Raw genomic sequence first — 17,698 nt, 5'->3', positions numbered from 1 at the left:
TTTGAAATAGCTCAACTGGAATTCCATCACCTCCACTAGCTTTGTTCATAGTGATCCTTCCTAAGGCCCACCTGACTTCACATTCTAGGCTGTCCAGCTCTAGGTGAGCATGAGTGATCACGCCTTTGTGATTATATGGGTCGTGAAGATCTTTTTTGTACAGTTCTTCTGTGTATTCTTGCCACCTCTTCTTAATATCTTCTGCTTCTGTTAGGTCCATACCATTTCTGTCCTTTATCGAGCCCATCTTTGCATGAAATGTTCCCTTGGTATCTCTAATTTTCTTGAAGAGATCTCTAGTCTTTGCCATTCTATTGTTTTCCTCTATTTCTTTGCATTGATCGATGAGGAAAGCTTTCTTATCTCTCCTTGCTATTCTTTGGAACTCTGCATTCAAATGGTATATCTTTTCTTTTCTCCTTTGCCTTTTGCCTCTCTTCTTTTCACAGCTATTTGTAAGGCCTCCTCAGGCAGCCATTTTGCTTTTTTTGCATTTCTTTTTCTTGGGGATGGTCTTGCTTCCTGTCTCCTGTACAGTGTCACGAACCTCCATCCATAGTTCATCAGGCACTCTATCAGATCTAGTCCCTTAAATCTATTTCTCACTTCCACTGTATAATCATAAGGGATTTGATTTAGGTCATACCTGAATGGTCTAGTGGTTTTCCCTGCTTTCTTCAATTTCAATTTCAATTTGGCAATAAGGAGTTCATGATCTGAGCCACAGTCCACTCCCAGTCTTGTTTTTGCTGACTGTATAGAGCTTCTCCATCTTTGGCTGCAAAGAATATAATCAATCTGATTTCAGTGTTGACCATCTGGTGATGTCCATGTGTAGAGTCTTCTCTTGTGTTGTTGGAAGAGGGTGTTTGCTATGACCAGTGAATTCTCTTGGCACAACTCTATTAGCTTTTGCCCTGCTTCATTCTGTACTCCAAGGCCACATTTGCCTGGTACTCCAGGTGTTTCTGGACTTCCTACTTTTGCATTCCAATCCTCTATAATGAAAAGGACATCTTTTTTGGGTGTTAGTTCTAGAAGGTCTTGTAGGTCTTCATAGAACCGTTCAACTCAGCTTCTTCAGTGTTACTGGTTGGGGCATAGACTTGGATTACCATGATATTGAAAGGTTTGCCTTGGAAACGAACAGAGATTATTCTTCATTTTTGAGATTGCATCCAAGTACTGCTTTTCGGACTCTTTTGATGACCATGATGGCTACTCCATTTCTTCTAAGGGATTCCTGCTCACAATAGTAGATATAATGGTCATCTGAGTTAAATTCACCCATTCCAGTCCATCTTAGTTCGCTGATTCCTAGAATGTCAACATTCACGCTTGCCATCTCCTGTTTGACCACTTCCAATTTGCCTTGATTCATGGACCTAACATTCCAGGTTCCTATGCAATATTGCTCTTTACAGCATCAAACCTTGCTTCTATCACCAGTCCCATCCATTACCGGGTGTTTTTTTTGCTTTGGCTCCATCCCTTCATTCTTTCTGGAGTTATTTCTCCACTGATCTCCAGTAGCATATTGGGCACCTACTGACCTGGGGAGTTCATCTTTCAGTGTCCTATCTTTTTGCCTTTTCATACTGTTCATGGGGTTCTCGAGGCAAGAATACTGCATGGTTTGCCATTCCCTTCTCCAGTGGACCACAGTCTGTCAGACCTCTCCACCATGACCCGTCTGTCTTGGGTGGCCCCACACGGCATGGCTTATTTTCACTGAGTTAGACAAGGCTGTGGTCCATGTGATCAGATTGGCTAGTTGTTTGTGATTGTGGTTTCAGTTTGTCTGCCCTCTGATGCCCTCTCTCAGCGCCTACCGTCTTATGTATTTACTATTTAAAAAAAATAGTGCTAGGCAGGAGGCCTCCTGGTCCCCTTAAGTGTTTCTCCTAATTTTTGTGCTCTGTTCTGGCTTAAGGTGTAGCCCAGAGTGTTGGGAGTGAGGTGACTAAGTGCTGAGGCCTTGATGAGCCCAGGGACCTACTGTGAGCCTCATGCAGTGCCCACAGGGGCGTGTACATCTGGGTGTTGGGAAGAAATGATACTGGATCTGTCTGCATGTGAGTTAGAGACAGGGATGGAACACGGGAGGAAACCGGCTCATGGGAGGAAACCGGCTCAGGCAGCATGGCGGTTGGCACGGGGGAGGAAATGGCTGCAGTTGAACAGGCCATTCACGGGGCAGGCTGGAGGGCGGGAATGTGTGCGGGCATCTTGATGCAGTGGGCTGAGCCCTGGGTCCTGCCCGCACTTGCTCTGTGGCCCTGTGGCTTCTGTCTCCAGTTGTGGAAGGGGTGAGATGGGGCTGCAGTGATAGCTGATGGCTTTGGCTCTGAAGTTGGGGACTTTGAGGTTCCTTTAAACAGCTGTGAGCCTCAGATTGGGGCATTTTGCAGGGAGTGATCAGAGTCCACTTGCTGGAGGCTGAAAAGCTGGCCCAGAAGGACAGCTTCCTGGGAATCCGAGGCAAGTCAGACCCCTACGCCAAGGTGAACATCGGCCTGCAGCACTTCCGGAGCAGGACCATCTATAAGAACCTGTCCCCCACCTGGAATGAGGTGTTTGAGGTGAGGGGCTCCTTAGTGGCTCCCAGGTGCTCTCCAGAGCTCCACTCTGGGCAGTACTGGCCCAAACAAGATGGGGTTCTGCCTTCATGGTCTTCACATACCCATGGGGTAGCACTGTGCCAGAGGCATGGCGCTGGGGACAGGCAGACCTATTTCTCAGATCCACTAGGCTTCTGGAGGTGGCCGCTCCCAGTGGAGTAGTTTATTGACTGATTCCTCCCTCTTTTCCTGACCAGAGGCAGCTTCATTGGAAGTTTCCAATTCACAGAACCTCAGGGGCAGTCCTGCCCCCTCTCAGAACCAGATGCCAGTAGCCTTAAGTTCTCCCTTAAGTTCAACCACAGTCCCTATTGTGGGTAGGGCAGGCCCACAGCCAGGTTGAGGGTCACAGCTTGGAAGCTGCAAGCCCCTGGCAGAAAACAGAGCAGCCACCCATCCGAGCCCCAACCCTGCCATGGTCTTACACAAGCTGCCTCTGAATCTCTGCATCCCACAGGAGAGGGCATCACTCCCTTCTTCCAGTAAGGTTCTCCCGGAACCAAGAAAGGCAGGAACCTACCCAGGGCTCCGAGCTTCCAGGAGGCAGGGCTGGAACTTGGCTCCCCTGGGGTCATGCTTGATGTCTGTTTCATCAGCTGTTGGGGCCTGCAGGTCAAGTCACCTCTCTTTCCTCCCAGTTCATAGTGTATGAAGTCCCTGGGCAGGACCTGGAAGTGGACCTGTATGATGAGGATCCTGACAAGGACGACTTCTTGGGCAGGTGAGGAGGGCCAAGCTGGGCCTGGGGGTGCAGGGCTCTAGCCCTTGGGGTCATAGGTACTCCCACTTCCACCATTCAGGGACTTGCAACTCCCACCACACTCTGACATGGTAGCTGTGCCAGGCAGCCAGTACTGCCATTCCATACCGCTGCCATGGACCTACTCCCCAGATGTCCCCTGGGTGTCTAGTCCTGAGTCCTAGCCCTCTGGAGGCATGGAGGGGGTCCTGAGGTTTGTGCACCATGGGCTCTGCTTTCTGTGCTCTTCATAATGTACCCAGAGTACCATCTGGAGCAGTGGGCAGGGCTAAGGCTGGCATGCATAGCCTGGCCCCAGCACCCAAGAAACATGTGCTCACTCTGTGGTGGAACAGAGCCTCTGTGCTCTGAGGATTGAAAGGGCTAGGGTGGGGCCATCAAAACCCCAAAATTACACTGGTCCAGCCATCCCAATTTCAGGAATCTCCTATAAAAAGCATTAGACCTCAATCATTTATTGCAGAACTATCTATGGTGGCAAAACAAAAAACCTGGAAGCATGACCAGACTCAGAGGACACTGGTTGAATATTTGAATAAATTTATCATTGCTAAACTACAGAATACCCTACAGCTTTTAAAAATGATGAGTAGGATCTATGTATGTTGACCATGAGGATATTCAGTATGGCTAAGGAAGTGGGGAAGCAGTCGACATTTTTCTAGGGAGGATGTGTGTGTGTTCACATGTGCTGGTGTGGAAGCGACACCACTACTCATCTCAGAGGCTGAGATTAGGAGGCAACAGAACAGTTTTACCCAGATCTTCATACTCCTAAGCTGTTTAGCTTGTTTCCATGTACATGTGATTTTAAAATGTAGAAACAAAATGGGACAGGCACAACCTAACAGGCTAAGAAATAGCTTACCACCAGATGTGACTTACCATTTTAAATTTTCATCTTAAAGGAGTTGTGACTTTTGTAACGTTACAGATTAGAAGTGCATCTGTGGTTCATGTTTTATGTAACTGATTTCAAGTGTGTTTTGAGGTCCAGCACATTTCTAACAGTTAACATGGAATTACATCCCAGCTGGCCTTTGTCAGGGTAGGTGGGAGGCACACGGTGAATGTGTTACCTTCTTTCACACACATGCCAACGATACTTAGCCCCTGGAGGGCATCTGAGGCAGTTTTGGAAGTGGAAGGGCCTGTTGGGTTGTTACAGTGACTGTGGGAGGTGGTGCCACTGGCATTTAGAGAACACAGGACAGAGAAGCTAAATCCCTGCAATGCATGGGCAGTTTTGCACAATGAAGACTCATCCCAGCCACAATGCCAGTAGCACCCTCACTGAGCATCCAGAGCCAGTGTGTCCAGCAGCGTTAGCTTATTCCCCTCCGGGGGTCAGAGCTGCTCGCCTGCTTGGGCAGCATGCCCAATGGGAGCAGCCCCAGTGGCTAGACAGTTCTTCCTTAGCTTGAGCTCAAAGTGGTCTTCCATTCATTCTTGGGATGAATAAGGTCCTGTCTTGAGGTCCACTCAGATACTTGAAAACGTTTCAGAGTGGGCCTCCGTGCCTGCTGCTGCCCCTGGGCTGAACTGACCTTCACTCCCTGTGTATTCCAGCCTGCAGATCTGCCTCGGGGATGTCATGACCAACAGAGTGGTGGATGAGGTAGAGTTGGCACCTGCAACCCCTCCTTGTGGACAGCATTGCTTCCACCCCAAACTGTAGTACTGGCCTTCCATAACCACCTCTCCTAGCCCAGAGCCCACCCTGTCTGCTCTGGTTCACCTCTTCCCTGAAGCCCCTATCAGGGCCCTATGGAGTCTCACTGGCCCTGTCCCCAAGCTCCCCTCCCCATCCCCCTGCAGTGGTTTGCGCTGAACAACACAACGAGCGGGCGGCTGCACCTGCGGCTGGAATGGCTTTCACTGATCACAGAGCCGGACGCTGTGACTGAGGTGACTGCAGGGTGTCAGGCTTCTGGGCGGAAAGGTGGAGGCGGGCACTTATGAGTGGTGTGTGGGGAGGAGGGAGAAGGAGGGAGCTGAAGCCGCAGATCTTGCTCAGGGTCCTCCGGCCAGCCCCACCTTCTGGAGAGCGTGTCCCTCAGCCCTCATCTCCACACAGGGTGGATGGGATCCTTAAAAGGTCTGTTAGTGCCTGTCAGCCCAGTTCATAGGAAGTCCACCAGTTCTGACTTGAGTCTGTCATGCTGCAGTTGTATTTTCAACAAAGAGCTAGGTTGTGAGGGAAGGGATGGCCAGTCTGGAGCCATGAAGAGGGCTCTCCTAAACTGGCCTGTCCCCTGCTTGTAGTGAGGGTCTGTGTCTGCTCGTAGGACCATGGGAGCTTTTCCACTGCCATCCTCGTGGTCTTCTTGGAGAGCGCCTGCAACCTGCCGGTGAGTGGTGACATGGCTAGAGCGTCACACACACCCTGCCTTGTGCCCGTCACTCTCAAATGTCCACATGTTGCTCATTCACCCTATTCTTCTCGTGTTGCAGAGAAGCCCTTTTGAGTACCTAAATGGTGAATATCAAGCCAAAAAGCTGTCCAGATTTGCCAGGGTAAGTGTGTGTGTGAAAGGAAGTGACAGCTCCTTTCCCCGAGTAAACACAGCTTCCAGTCTGCTGTGTATACAGCCTGGGGATGATGACTCAGTGGGGATCACTGAGTCTGCAGTGAGCTGGGCACTGGGCTCCTCCCACATCTGTTATGCCTGAGTCCCATGGTGGCTATGTGTCCATTTTTATTGCCATTTAAAAATAGGACCCAGGAAGCTAAGTGCCTGGGTCACACAGCTCAGGGGAAGCCAGAGCTCAGCTCCACCCTGTCTGTCTCCACAGCTCTAGGGAACAAGCACCTGTGTCCAGCCATGCCTCCTGTCTTTAACCTGGAAGCTCCCCACAGGGTCAGCCCAGCCCAGGTGCTGGCACAGTGATGACAGCCCAGGCCCCTGGGAGCACCAAGGAGGCCTTCTCTCAAAGGGAGGCAGCTTGGGTGGCCTCAGGTCCCATCGATGCTCCTGAGGGTTGAGGGGCAGGGTCTCAAGTTGGCACTGTGGGTGCTATCTCTATTTTGCGGATTTGTCCCCTCACAGAATAAAGTCAGCAGAGACCCTTCTTCCTACGTCAGGCTCTCTGTAGGCAAGAAGACACACCTGAGCAAGGTAAGATAGCTTGGTGTGCAGCCAAAGACTAAGGAAATGGGGGCCCCAACACTTCAGGGAGAGAAGCAAAAGTGAAGGTAATTAGCTTACACTGAAGTAGGTGCCAGAGCACATTATAGGTGCTTTATATCACTGTGTCTTGAAAATAACCTCACGAAAGAGTTCTATAGTTCAAGAATCTGGGGACCAGAGATCAGTGATTCCAAGAACTAGAAAGCAGAACCAGCGTTCCAGCTGAGGCATGGCTCTCAGCCTACGACATTTCCATCACCCCAGCAGCAGAAGTCCCCTTGCCTTTCCATCACCACCTCCCTGGGGAAGTGAGTTCTAGTGCTGGTGGGATTTCAGCCCCTGTGAGAGTTCCTGGCACACTCTCCTCACCTCTGAGTCTGGCTGCCCTGCCCTGTTGCCTCCCACGAGCTGCAGCATGTGTGGGTCTATCCCTGGGTGGACAGAGTGAGAGCAGAGGGCACTGGTACCCTGCTCCACCCAACCTAACCCTTCAGCGCTCCCTTTCTCTCCTGCCCCCAGACCTGTCCCTGCAGCAAGGACCCTGTGTGGAGCCAGGTGTTCTCCTTCTTCGTGCACAATGTGGCTGCTGAACAGCTGCATCTGAAGGTTTGCATGAAGTTGGGCTCTTGGAACAGAGCTCAGAGGTGTCTAAGCCGCAAGGGGTGGGGGCTTGAGCAGGTTCCCCAGGGAGTCAGGAGAGGATACTGAGGGCCCACATCTCATGAGCAGGTGCCCAAGGTCATTGGGGAGGAGGCTGTGGAAGGACAAACCCTTAAGTCCCATGGCACTCCCTGCCAGAGTCTCCAGTTTTTAAATATTAATAGCACCTAGTGTGGCCTGGGTTGAAATCTACTCAGGACATTAATGATGATGTACTTGGTCCCATCATAGAGCAGCACAGCTCATCAGTCCCTAAAGCCCTGAAGGCCCCAGGCAGCGACAAACTTGCCTCATACAGGTCATGGTTGCCTCTCCCCTGAGTCACTCTCTTGCCCTGACTGAAGGCAGGGACCAAGCCAGGTCTCATTTCCAGTCTTCAGAACAGAACCAGAGGCCAAGAGAAGCACAGAACATAGTTATCGAAGTAAACTCAGTCTTGGCTGGAGCCGAGTAGTGCTGGCGAGGGTGGGGCTTGGTTATCATCTTGTTTTGTGACTGGCCCATTGCCCAGGTGCTTGATGACGACCAAGAGTGTGCTCTAGGAGTGCTGGAGTTCCCCCTGTGCCAGATTCTCCCCCATGCAGACCTTACTCTGGAGCAGCGCTTCCAGCTGGACCACTCAGGCCTGGACAGCCTCATCTCCATGAGGCTGGTGCTTCGGGTAAATCTCTCCCCTTTCCCCCAGGGTGGGCAAGGGGTGGTCTGCCCCAGCACTAAGTATCTGCCCTGTGTTGCGAAGAAGTTCAGAGATGGATTCATATTTTTTAATATCAACTTCAGGATATTGTCAGCCATTTTCTCTTCAAATATTGCCTCTCCCAATCTTTTAATCCCTCCGTCTACATTTCCTTCGATTACATTGGACCTTATCATCTCCATGGCTTAACATGACCTGACCTTCATATTTTTTCTCTATCTCTTGGTGCTACCTTCTAATCGCCTCAGACCTGTTTTCCATACCACTAAATCTTTCTTTGGCTATGCCTAATCTGCCGTTAAACCTATTCATGGTTTTTATTTCAAAGGCTATTTTTTCATTTTTCACTTTATGTTTTCCAAATCTACAATATCTTTTCTTTGTTGTATTTTATTTTCATTTCTAGTCCATCTTTAATCATTTGAAAATACTTAAAATGTATGTCTGCTAATCCTGTTATCTGAAGATCTTGGGAGTTAAATTTTGATGTCTGTTGTCTGTTGGTGCTTTTTCACGGTGACTCATTTCTACACTTGGTAACTGGGGTTGCAGACATGTGTTCAGTGTTACCTTTGTGACTTGAAGTGACGTTGTTCGCTTCCGAGGAAGTTCTGCTTTGGCTGCAGCCAGGCACCTCAGGAACATTATAAACCTGAGTCCATTTTTATATTAATTTTCAAACTTTGGGTTTCGTGACTCCACAGGTTGTATAAATATGAATCCAAAATTCATAGGAGACAAACCTATACAGTACCATATTCTCAGGAAATACTTTTATTTCCCACTAGCCATAGTCCAGGCTGAGATATATTTCTTGTCATCAGTCTTTGCTGGTGAGTGAAATGTTTATCCTAGACTACTTTTTCACTAAACATATCCCACCTTCCTAGGTCCTACAATGACCCAAGACCTCATCTCCAAACCCCTTGGATTCTAAGGTTGATAAATAACCCTGGGAAAGTTAACCTTTTTTCAGTTTTCTTTTTTTTGCCTTTTTTTTTTTTTTTAAACCTAGGGATTTCCCTTACTTTCTTGTGAATTTGGCTATGCATTTAGAAATATGTTTGTTTCATTTTATTGAGCATTTCTAACAAGAGGTTTTACAGAATATTTTGATCACCATATTGCTGGAAATGGAAATTCCTGGGAAGAGTCTTAATGATTGATGGGAAAAGGAGAAGGAGAAACAATGGCTGAGGTTTGAAACTTCGGGAGCACATGATTGTATCTGGATAGAAAACACTGGATAGAAAGCAATGGTGAATAAGGTGGTGGTTAGAAATTATCACATCCAGAAGGCAGCTGGTGATATACAGGAAGGCTAAGGTAAATGGGTCAGGTCTCCAGCAACCAGAACTAGTATAGAGAAAAGGGAGTCACAACTGAGTCTTCATGACAGTTACTGAGGCAGCAAGAAAGGCATTGAGAATGTTTGGTCAGAGGGAGCCAGAGGCAGAGAGGTTAAGAAGATAGGTCTGGGAGTAAAAATCCACTGGATTGGGCAGTCAGGAAGGAATGGAGTTTTGAGGAAACTGTTCCTTCCAGAAGAGAAGGAACCATTTCCCAGGGGTGAAGGTGAGAGTAGACAGGGAGAAAGTGCAAGTGGTGTGCCAGTCCATAAACAACCCTGTCATCTGCTTACAGTTCCTGCACTTGGAAGAACGGGAGCTGGGAAGTCCATACACAGGACCTGAAGCCCTAAAGAAAGGCCCTCTGTTCATTAAGAAGGTCACCGCCAACCAAGACCCTAGAGCCCCACCCCAGGGAGAGGGCCTTACAGATCCAGACCCTGCTTCTGAGATCAAGCGAGCCACCAAGAACACCACTTCTGCCACCATCACTGCCACCAAGCCCATGCTTGAAGAGACGGGCCCAGAGCCCAAAGGCAAGGACAGTGCACCCATGGGGAAGAAGAGTCTGGCCACTATCTACCTGGCTGTGCCAGGCCCCCACTCTCCGGGGCCCATCAAGTCACCCAGACCCATGAAATGCCCTGCCTCCCCATTCGCATGGCCACCCAAAGGGCTGGCTCCCAGCATGTCCTCGCTCAACTCCCTGGCCTCTTCCTGCTTTGACCTGACAGATATCAGCCTCAACATTGAGTATGCACCTCTCTGCTTAATATTTTCTAAAATGACCTGCATGAAAAATACCTCCCTGGATGGAAAAGTAGATATGAACTTACTTTTCTATGCAAGTCCTGGTTTTTCATAAAATGGTTTCATAAGGGGGCATGGTGGGATAGAAAGAACACAGCATGTGGGGAGAGAAAGCACGTGTGGATGTGCCCAAAACTCTGGTGGGGCTCTAGCAATATACCAACTATAAAACAGTGCTGGGCTTTTGTTGGTAAGGTTCCTTACAGCAAAAACATACCTTGGATCCTAAAGAGTTATTTATACTGAGATGATATGGAAAGCCAAGAATGTGGAATTACATAATCAATGGCTGCTATTTATTAAGTGTTGACTCTGGGCTTAGCAACTGGATCTTCACAGTAACCCTAAAAGACAGAACTTACTATTATAAAGGTTGAGTAACTTGCCCAAGGTTCCACAAGAAATCATAGTATAAAGGGAGATGTTGCTAGAGAGTTCTTCCTATGGTACCATGCTCTCCCTACAGTGAAGTAGGATAATTATAGATGAATGCGGGATAGGAAGTAATTCCAACTAAAAGGAACCTTACTGAGAACTAATCTGTTAACTGACATGCTTCTTGGGGGTGGGGGGAGAGGCCAGCACCCGTAATGGCAAGAGAAATGACAAGCCCTTTCTTTACAGAGGCGGGGAGCTTGGGCATCGGGGGCTGGGTGAGATTCAGCTCACGGTGCGCTATGTGTGTCTGCGGCGCTGCCTCAGCGTGCTCATCAACGGCTGCAGGTAAAGAGGCGCTAGGACCAGGAGAGATCCCTTGGGAGCATCAGGTGACCAGAAATCAGTGGGGGCACTTGGAGCAATGGCAGGGGCAGGCAGCCCCAAGGTAGACACTTGGAAGGAATGAGGTTCGAATGCTCTAACAGGATCCTCGATGGAGCTGACAGGCTCCAGAATCAAGGGTGTTGCTCAGACACATCTGCTGCAAAGCTGTCTGGGGTGCCCTGGAGCCAGGACATTTTCTCAAGCATCTTCAACTTCCTTTACATGGAAAAGTACTTGGCTCTACCCCAAACTTCATAAAAACACATGTTTTTAAAACCACGCATCTGATGTTTTGTCCTCCAAATTCTGCAGACTTTTGATTTTTTTGGTCTAGATTACAGGGCATTTTTATCCCCAAGGCTATCTAAAGCTGTATGGCTAGTACTGCTTTCTCCAAATGAGTACTTTCAGTATTTCAAAATGAGGGGCCTTTTTCTTTAATGTGTTTGAAACCAAATCAGAAACCTGACGCCCTGTACCAGCAGTGGAGCTGATCCCTACGTCCGAGTCTACTTGTTGCCAGAAAGGAGGTGGGCAAGTCGTAAGAAGACCTCAGTGAAGCGGAAGACCCTGGAGCCCCGGTTTGATGAGACGTAAGTGGCCCAGGTGGCCTGCTTAGAGTGTCTCAGCCACGTGAGTATTTGCTGAGTACCTCCTGTGTGCCTGGCAACTGCCAGATGCTGGGAAGGGCTGGGGTTGAACAGGACACCAACACAGTCATGAAGCTTCTACATTTTGTGGGAGAAAAGGACCGCCAGAGAAGTTTAGCAAAAGTTACCCATTTTTCTTGCCTGTGTGGACCAAAGCGTTCCTGATTATGAAATGTTCCACACTCTTTCTCTTTAAACGAATCCCCTTTGGCAGCAAAAAGATTTGAATCTAGTCAGATGTTTGTTTTCAAACATAAATAAACATACCTTGAACCTAAGGACCTAAAATTTCCTCCAAAGTTCCAAGCTCTTTGGCCTGTCTTCACTCCTGTAACAAGCATAGGTGGAACAGATACCCTCCCCCAGTGTGTCCACCCATGTCCTTGGGGACAAAATTAGTAGACAGAGTCTAATCACATTTCTTGCTTTTGATGAGTCTGTGGTGGTAAGTCTTATCTTTAATATTCTTATTCTTGATTTCAAGTTGATCACAAGGTACTTGCTTGTTTTTGCTGTGGGATCCTAAGAGAAGACATTGCTAGCCAGCCTAGGATGAATTACCTAATGATGTTTGTTTCCGCTTATCTTGATCAATAACTACTCATTTTAAAAAGAGTTGTACTGAGTTCTTTTATGGGTCATGTCTAAAGACTAATATGTTCCTTCAAAAGCTATATTTTTAGTTCATTGATATCAAGAAAGAATGTGGGGAGAGAGAATTAATTCGTTCAATATTTATTGAACACTTTCTATTAATATTAGGCACCATCCTATATTCTGCAGTCACACAAGTGAAACATATTGCCTTCAAAGGGAGCTCTGACATAAAAGGATGTCAAAATTGCTATGTGGGAACACAGGAGGTTGACTTTTGTGACAAACCTAATCTGTTAGTAATTCTCTCTCAAAATTTTAACAGCAAGATATGCCTGGATTATCTACAAGGCAGACTTGGCAACCTTGATCTTAAATGTAAACCTAGAAGTAAAGAGTTCAGAGGTCTCTTGTTGAGTACATGATTGACACCATATACATTATAATTAAAATATCTAAAGTTAAAGATAAGAGAATCTTAAAAACAGCGAGAGAAAAACAAGTAATTACATTATAAGGGAGCCCACCCCCCCCCCCGACCCCAGCCCCCAACATAAGACTATCAGCAGAAACTTTGCAGGCCAGAATGGAGTGGCACAAAATATTCAAAGTGCTGAAAGAAAAATGCTTCCAACCAAAAACACTCTACTGGGGAAACTCATCATTCAGAATTGAAGGAGGCTGCTTTAGTACCCTACTTTCATCAAAGGATAGATCATCTGATAAATTCAATAAGGAAACATTAGCTGTATATGACTTGCTAGACCAGATGAACTGGTCTAATACATAGAAGAGTCCATCCAGAAGCAGCAGAATACACAGTCTCAAGTGCACACAGAACATTCTCCAGGATACATTATATACTAGGCTGCCACAAACAAGTGTTAAATTTAAGAAGACTAAAATCATGTTAAGAAATCAAGACAAATAAGATATGTTCAAAGAAAATGGAAATTTAACATAACATAATTTATGGGATGTAGCAAAAACAGTTCTAAAAGGAAACTTCATAACAGTAAATGCATATATCATAAACAAGAAAAATCTCAAACCACCTAACCTTACATCTCAAGGAACAAGAAGAAGAATAAACAAAGTCTGAAGTTAACACAAGGAAGGAAATAAACTTCAGAGTGGAAATAGAGACTAAAAAAACAGTAGAAAAAAAAAATCAATGAAACTTAGAGCTTTGAAAAGAAAATCAAAATTGATAAATCTTTAGCTAGACTCACCAAGGGAAAAAAAAAGAGGACAAAAAAGAGTAAACAGAAGCTGTAAAATTGATACCACAGAAATACAAAGGATCATAAGAGACTATGAATAGTTATATATCAAACAAATTAGATAACCTAGAAGGAAAAGATAAATTCCTAGAAAGAAAACTTACCAAGAGTGAATAATGAAGAAACAGAAAATGTAAACAGACTGATTACTAGGAAGAAGTTTAAATCAGTAATCAAAAATCACCCAACAAACAGGTCCAGGGACCACACAGCTTCACTAGTGAACTCTACCAAATATTCGAAGAATTAATACTATTCCTTCCCAAACTCTTCCAAAATATAGATGAGGAAACACTTGCAGACCCACTTTACAAGACCAGGACTCTCACCAGGTTTATTCAACACAGTATTGGAAAGTCTAGCCATAGCAATCAGACAAGAAGAAGAAAAAAAAAAACCGTCACTGTTTGAAGATGACATGGTGCTTTATAAAGAAAATCCTAAAGATGCCACCAGAAATCTATTATAATGAATTCAGTAAAACTGCAGGATACAAACCTAATAAACAGAAATCCACTGCATTTCTATACACTAACAACAAAGTATCAGAGAAATTAAGGAAACCATTTACAACTGCACCAAAAAGAATAAAATATCTAGGAGTAAATCTAATCAAGGAGGTAAGAGACCCTGTACTCTGAAAACTAAGACACTGATGGAAGAAATCAAAGACAACACAAACGGAAAGATACATTATGCTTATGAATTGGAAGAATAATGTTAAAATGTCCATACTATACAAAGCAATCTATAGATTCAATGCAATCAAACTTCTAATGGCATTTTTCACAGAAATAGAAAATCCTAAAATTTGCATAGAACCACAAAAGAGTCAAAGCAATTTTGAGAAAGGTGAACTAAGCTGGAGGCATCATACTCCCTGATGTCTCCAGGCATCAAACTATATTACAAAGTTATAATAATCAAAACAGTATGGTACTGGCATAAAGAGACATCAATGGTACAGAATAGAGAGCCCAGAAATAAACCCACACATATATGGCCAATTAACTTATGACAAAGGAGACAAGAATGTATAACAGGGGAAGCACAGTCTCTTCAACAAGTAGTGTTGGGAAAACTGGACAGCCACATGCAAATGAGTAAAATTCAACCACTATCCTACACTGTACACAAAAATTAACTCAAATGGACTACAGACTTGAATGTAAGAGCTGAAACTATGAAACTCTTAGAAGAAAACTTAGGTGAGTTAAACTCACTGACATCAGTCTTGGTGATGATTTTTTGGATTAGACACCAAAACCAAAGGCAACTAAAGCAAAACTAAACAAGTGAGGCAACTTGAGACCACATTAAAATGCTTCTACACAGCAAAGGAAACCAACAAAAAGACAACCTACCAAATCGGAAAAAATCTTGTAGATCATATATGGTAAGCAGTTAATATCCAAAATCTATATTAAAACTCACAGAACTCTACAGCAAAAAAAAATCTGATTAAAAAATGAGCCAAGGCTCTGAATAGACATTTTTCTGAAGAAATATGGATGGTTAGTAGGTACATGAAAAGATACTCAACATCATTAGTCATTAGGGAAATGCAAATCAAAACCACAATGAGATATCACCTCATATCTGTGAAAATGGTTATTATAAAAAATAACAAGTGTTGGTAAGGATATGGAGAAAAGGGAACCCTTGGGCACTGTTGGTGGGAATGTAAATTGGGGCAGCTATGGAAAACAGTATGGAGGGTCCTCAAAAAAAATAAAAAAAAATAGTACTACCATACTTCCAGGCAATTCTACTTCTGTGTATTTATTAAAACAACGGTAATTCAAAATGATATATGCACACCTGTATTCACTGTGGCATTACTTACAATAGCCAAGACATGGAAACAACCTGCTACTGCTAAGTCACTTCAGTCGTGTCCGACTCTGTGCGACCTCATAGACGGCAGCCCACCAGGCTTCCCTGTCCCTGGGATTCTCCAGGCAAGAACACTGGAGTGGGTTGCCATTTCCTTCTCCAATGCATGAAAGTGAAAAGTGAAAGTGAAGTCGCTCAGTCATGTCTGACTCTTCACGACTCCATAAAAAAAGAAGTCTTGCCATTTTCAACATGGATAGACCTTGAGGGCATTCTACTAAGTTAAATAAGTTAGAAAAAGATAATTACTTATGATCTCACTTATATGTGGAACCTAAAAATACCAAAAAACCAACCAAACAAAAAAACCCAAGCTCACAGATATAGAGATTGGTGGTTGCCAGAGGTGGGGATTAGGGTGTGTGTGAAATAGGTGACAGGGGTCAATAGGTACTAATTTCCAGCTATTAAGTGAGTAATTCATGGGGATATAATGTATAGCATGGTGACTATAGTTAATAATACTGTATTACATATTTGAAAGTAGCGAGGAGAATGGATCTTAAAAGTTCTCATCACAAGAAAAAAAATTTTTTGTAACTATATGTAGTGATAGATGTTACTTAGACTGATCATTTTATAACATACAAATCACATCATTATTAGACACATAAAACTAATAATGCTATGTCATCTCAATTTAAAAAATTAAGAGATATTATAGGATTACATTAAATCATGCATGTCAAACTTCTGAAAAGTGTAAAGCACTATTGAATTTAAAGAATCTTCACTCAATTTAAAAAAATTTAAAGATTTTTTTTTTTTTTAAATCCTGAAGGAGTCCAGAGGCCTCTTGTGTGTATGTGACAAAGCTTGTATACTAAGATTCCTCTGCCTTACTCCACAGGCACAAGTGGGAAAAGGACACTTTTTTCCATGCAATTTCAGCAAAACTAATTATTCAGCATCCTAGCCCTTAGTTGGTCAGAAAAAAACAAAAAGGGATTGAGGTGGTACTATGAGCAGGCAGAGTTCAGAGAGAGAAGGGACAGCTGAACAGAGTGACAACCAGAGTAGAGTCAGAGAAAGAAAGAAGCAACCCCAAAGCACAGTAGTCCAAAGAAGTTCTCAAGAGGGGTAAATGGCCTCTTGACACTTCCAGGTTTTGTAACAGGTCAGTGATTATCTATGATAATGATGCAGCAAGTAATTGCTGTAACCTAATACTGCTCTAGATTCTTTATAGTATCTAGAACAGTAGACAGTCTGTATCTTCTGTTTTAAAGGTAGGAAAATGGATGAAACACTAGAGATTTTCAATGAAAATAATTAAAATATATAAATCTCATTTCTGACTTTCTGCTCCTTACAGATTTGAATTTTTTGTTTCCATGGATGAAGTACAGAAGAGGTCACTAGATGTCGCAGTGAAAAACAGTAGACCACTTGGTTCACACAGAAGGAAGGAACTGGGAAAGGTAAGTACAAAAGGGGATCTTGGTACTCTTTCCCTCCTGGTGGCTACCTGGAGTTCACAGGTGGAACACATCCTTGCTGAAATTTTGATGCGATCATCAGTTTGTTATCAGAACTGACTTTAAGGAAGATACAGCCTCACTGGGAGGTTTTTTGTTTTGTGCCTTTTAAAAAATACTCTTAAAACTAAAGTATATAAATTAATAAACCCTATTTTAAGAAACTCAAGAACATCCAAGTTCATCACTACAAAAGTATTTGAACCTCTACTATGATATTAAGTATTGTTTTCACAAGTACAGCATTGTGTGAAGCTTGGATCTTCTCATTATGTCAAGACTTTTGTGGTGAATGTTATTTTAACTTAAAGTTAGAAGTAAAGGAAATATAATCCTCAGGAAGGAGAGACAAAAAAGAATGGTATTTGTATACTCTGTAGTTGTTGTATTTTAAACATTATCTTATGCTCATTCTTTAAAGCCCACTCTGTGAAGTAGGTGATGATATTCCCATTTTTATTGTTGAGAAAACTATAGTGTCTTGCTTAAAATTCTGGATCAGTTTGTAAGTAAAGGCAAGCTGTTTTCTCTAAAACATTCGTTAAGTAAATTCCTGAGGTACAACTGCAAATAGCAGTTCACCTTTTCCTAGGACACTGAGGTTGGTGTCAGTACTGTCCTTCTGGAGAGGTTCTATATATTGAAAGTCAAAGGAAAAAGAACTATTGCTCAAAACTCAAGGAGGCCTTTTTTAGGATCAGTTTCATTTATCCCAATATGTTTCCATTTAATGCAGTTTTGAGGACAAGAACTGATAATTTGTGCTTGTTTAGGTACTGATTGACTTATCAAAAGAAGATCTGATTAAGGGCTTCTCACAGTGGTAAGTGAGTGGTTTCATTTTATCACATTAAATCTGCTACTCAATTTATTTCAGGTGGTTGCCTATATTCTCTTTTCAAAGTTCTTCCCTCTTCAATATCTTATCAAGGAGGGGGACCTTATCGCTTTTACTTAAGGCTTTAATGCTTACAGACTTCACTTATCTAAAGAACCGCTGTAAGCTC

General features: G+C 44.2%; 1 protein-coding gene across 2 annotated transcripts in view; it reads left to right on the top strand.

The window, feature by feature from the left end:
- Positions 1–17,698, top strand: part of ESYT3 (extended synaptotagmin 3) — a 59,053-nt gene that overhangs the window by 36,245 nt on the left and 5,110 nt on the right. The window contains exons 9-22 of one of the 2 annotated variants that reach the window (XM_005908935.3): positions 2,412–2,582; positions 3,260–3,342; positions 4,951–4,999; positions 5,200–5,289; positions 5,670–5,732; positions 5,836–5,898; positions 6,432–6,500; positions 7,032–7,118; positions 7,684–7,833; positions 9,514–9,971; positions 10,653–10,751; positions 11,252–11,383; positions 16,529–16,634; positions 17,465–17,514. In XM_005908935.3, coding sequence (XP_005908997.2) covers positions 2,412–2,582; positions 3,260–3,342; positions 4,951–4,999; positions 5,200–5,289; positions 5,670–5,732; positions 5,836–5,898; positions 6,432–6,500; positions 7,032–7,118; positions 7,684–7,833; positions 9,514–9,971; positions 10,653–10,751; positions 11,252–11,383; positions 16,529–16,634; positions 17,465–17,514 — 1,670 coding nt within the window. The remainder of the gene's footprint in view (positions 1–2,411; positions 2,583–3,259; positions 3,343–4,950; positions 5,000–5,199; positions 5,290–5,669; positions 5,733–5,835; positions 5,899–6,431; positions 6,501–7,031; positions 7,119–7,683; positions 7,834–9,513; positions 9,972–10,652; positions 10,752–11,251; positions 11,384–16,528; positions 16,635–17,464; positions 17,515–17,698) is intronic. The other variant, XM_070375602.1, reaches the window with a different exon arrangement.

The sequence above is a fragment of the Bos mutus genome, chromosome 1 (genome assembly GCF_027580195.1).
Source record: "Bos mutus isolate GX-2022 chromosome 1, NWIPB_WYAK_1.1, whole genome shotgun sequence".
NCBI lineage: Eukaryota > Metazoa > Chordata > Mammalia > Artiodactyla > Bovidae > Bos > Bos mutus.
The sequence above is the reverse complement of the archived record's forward strand: the minus strand, read 5'-3'. Positions and strand labels throughout refer to the sequence as shown.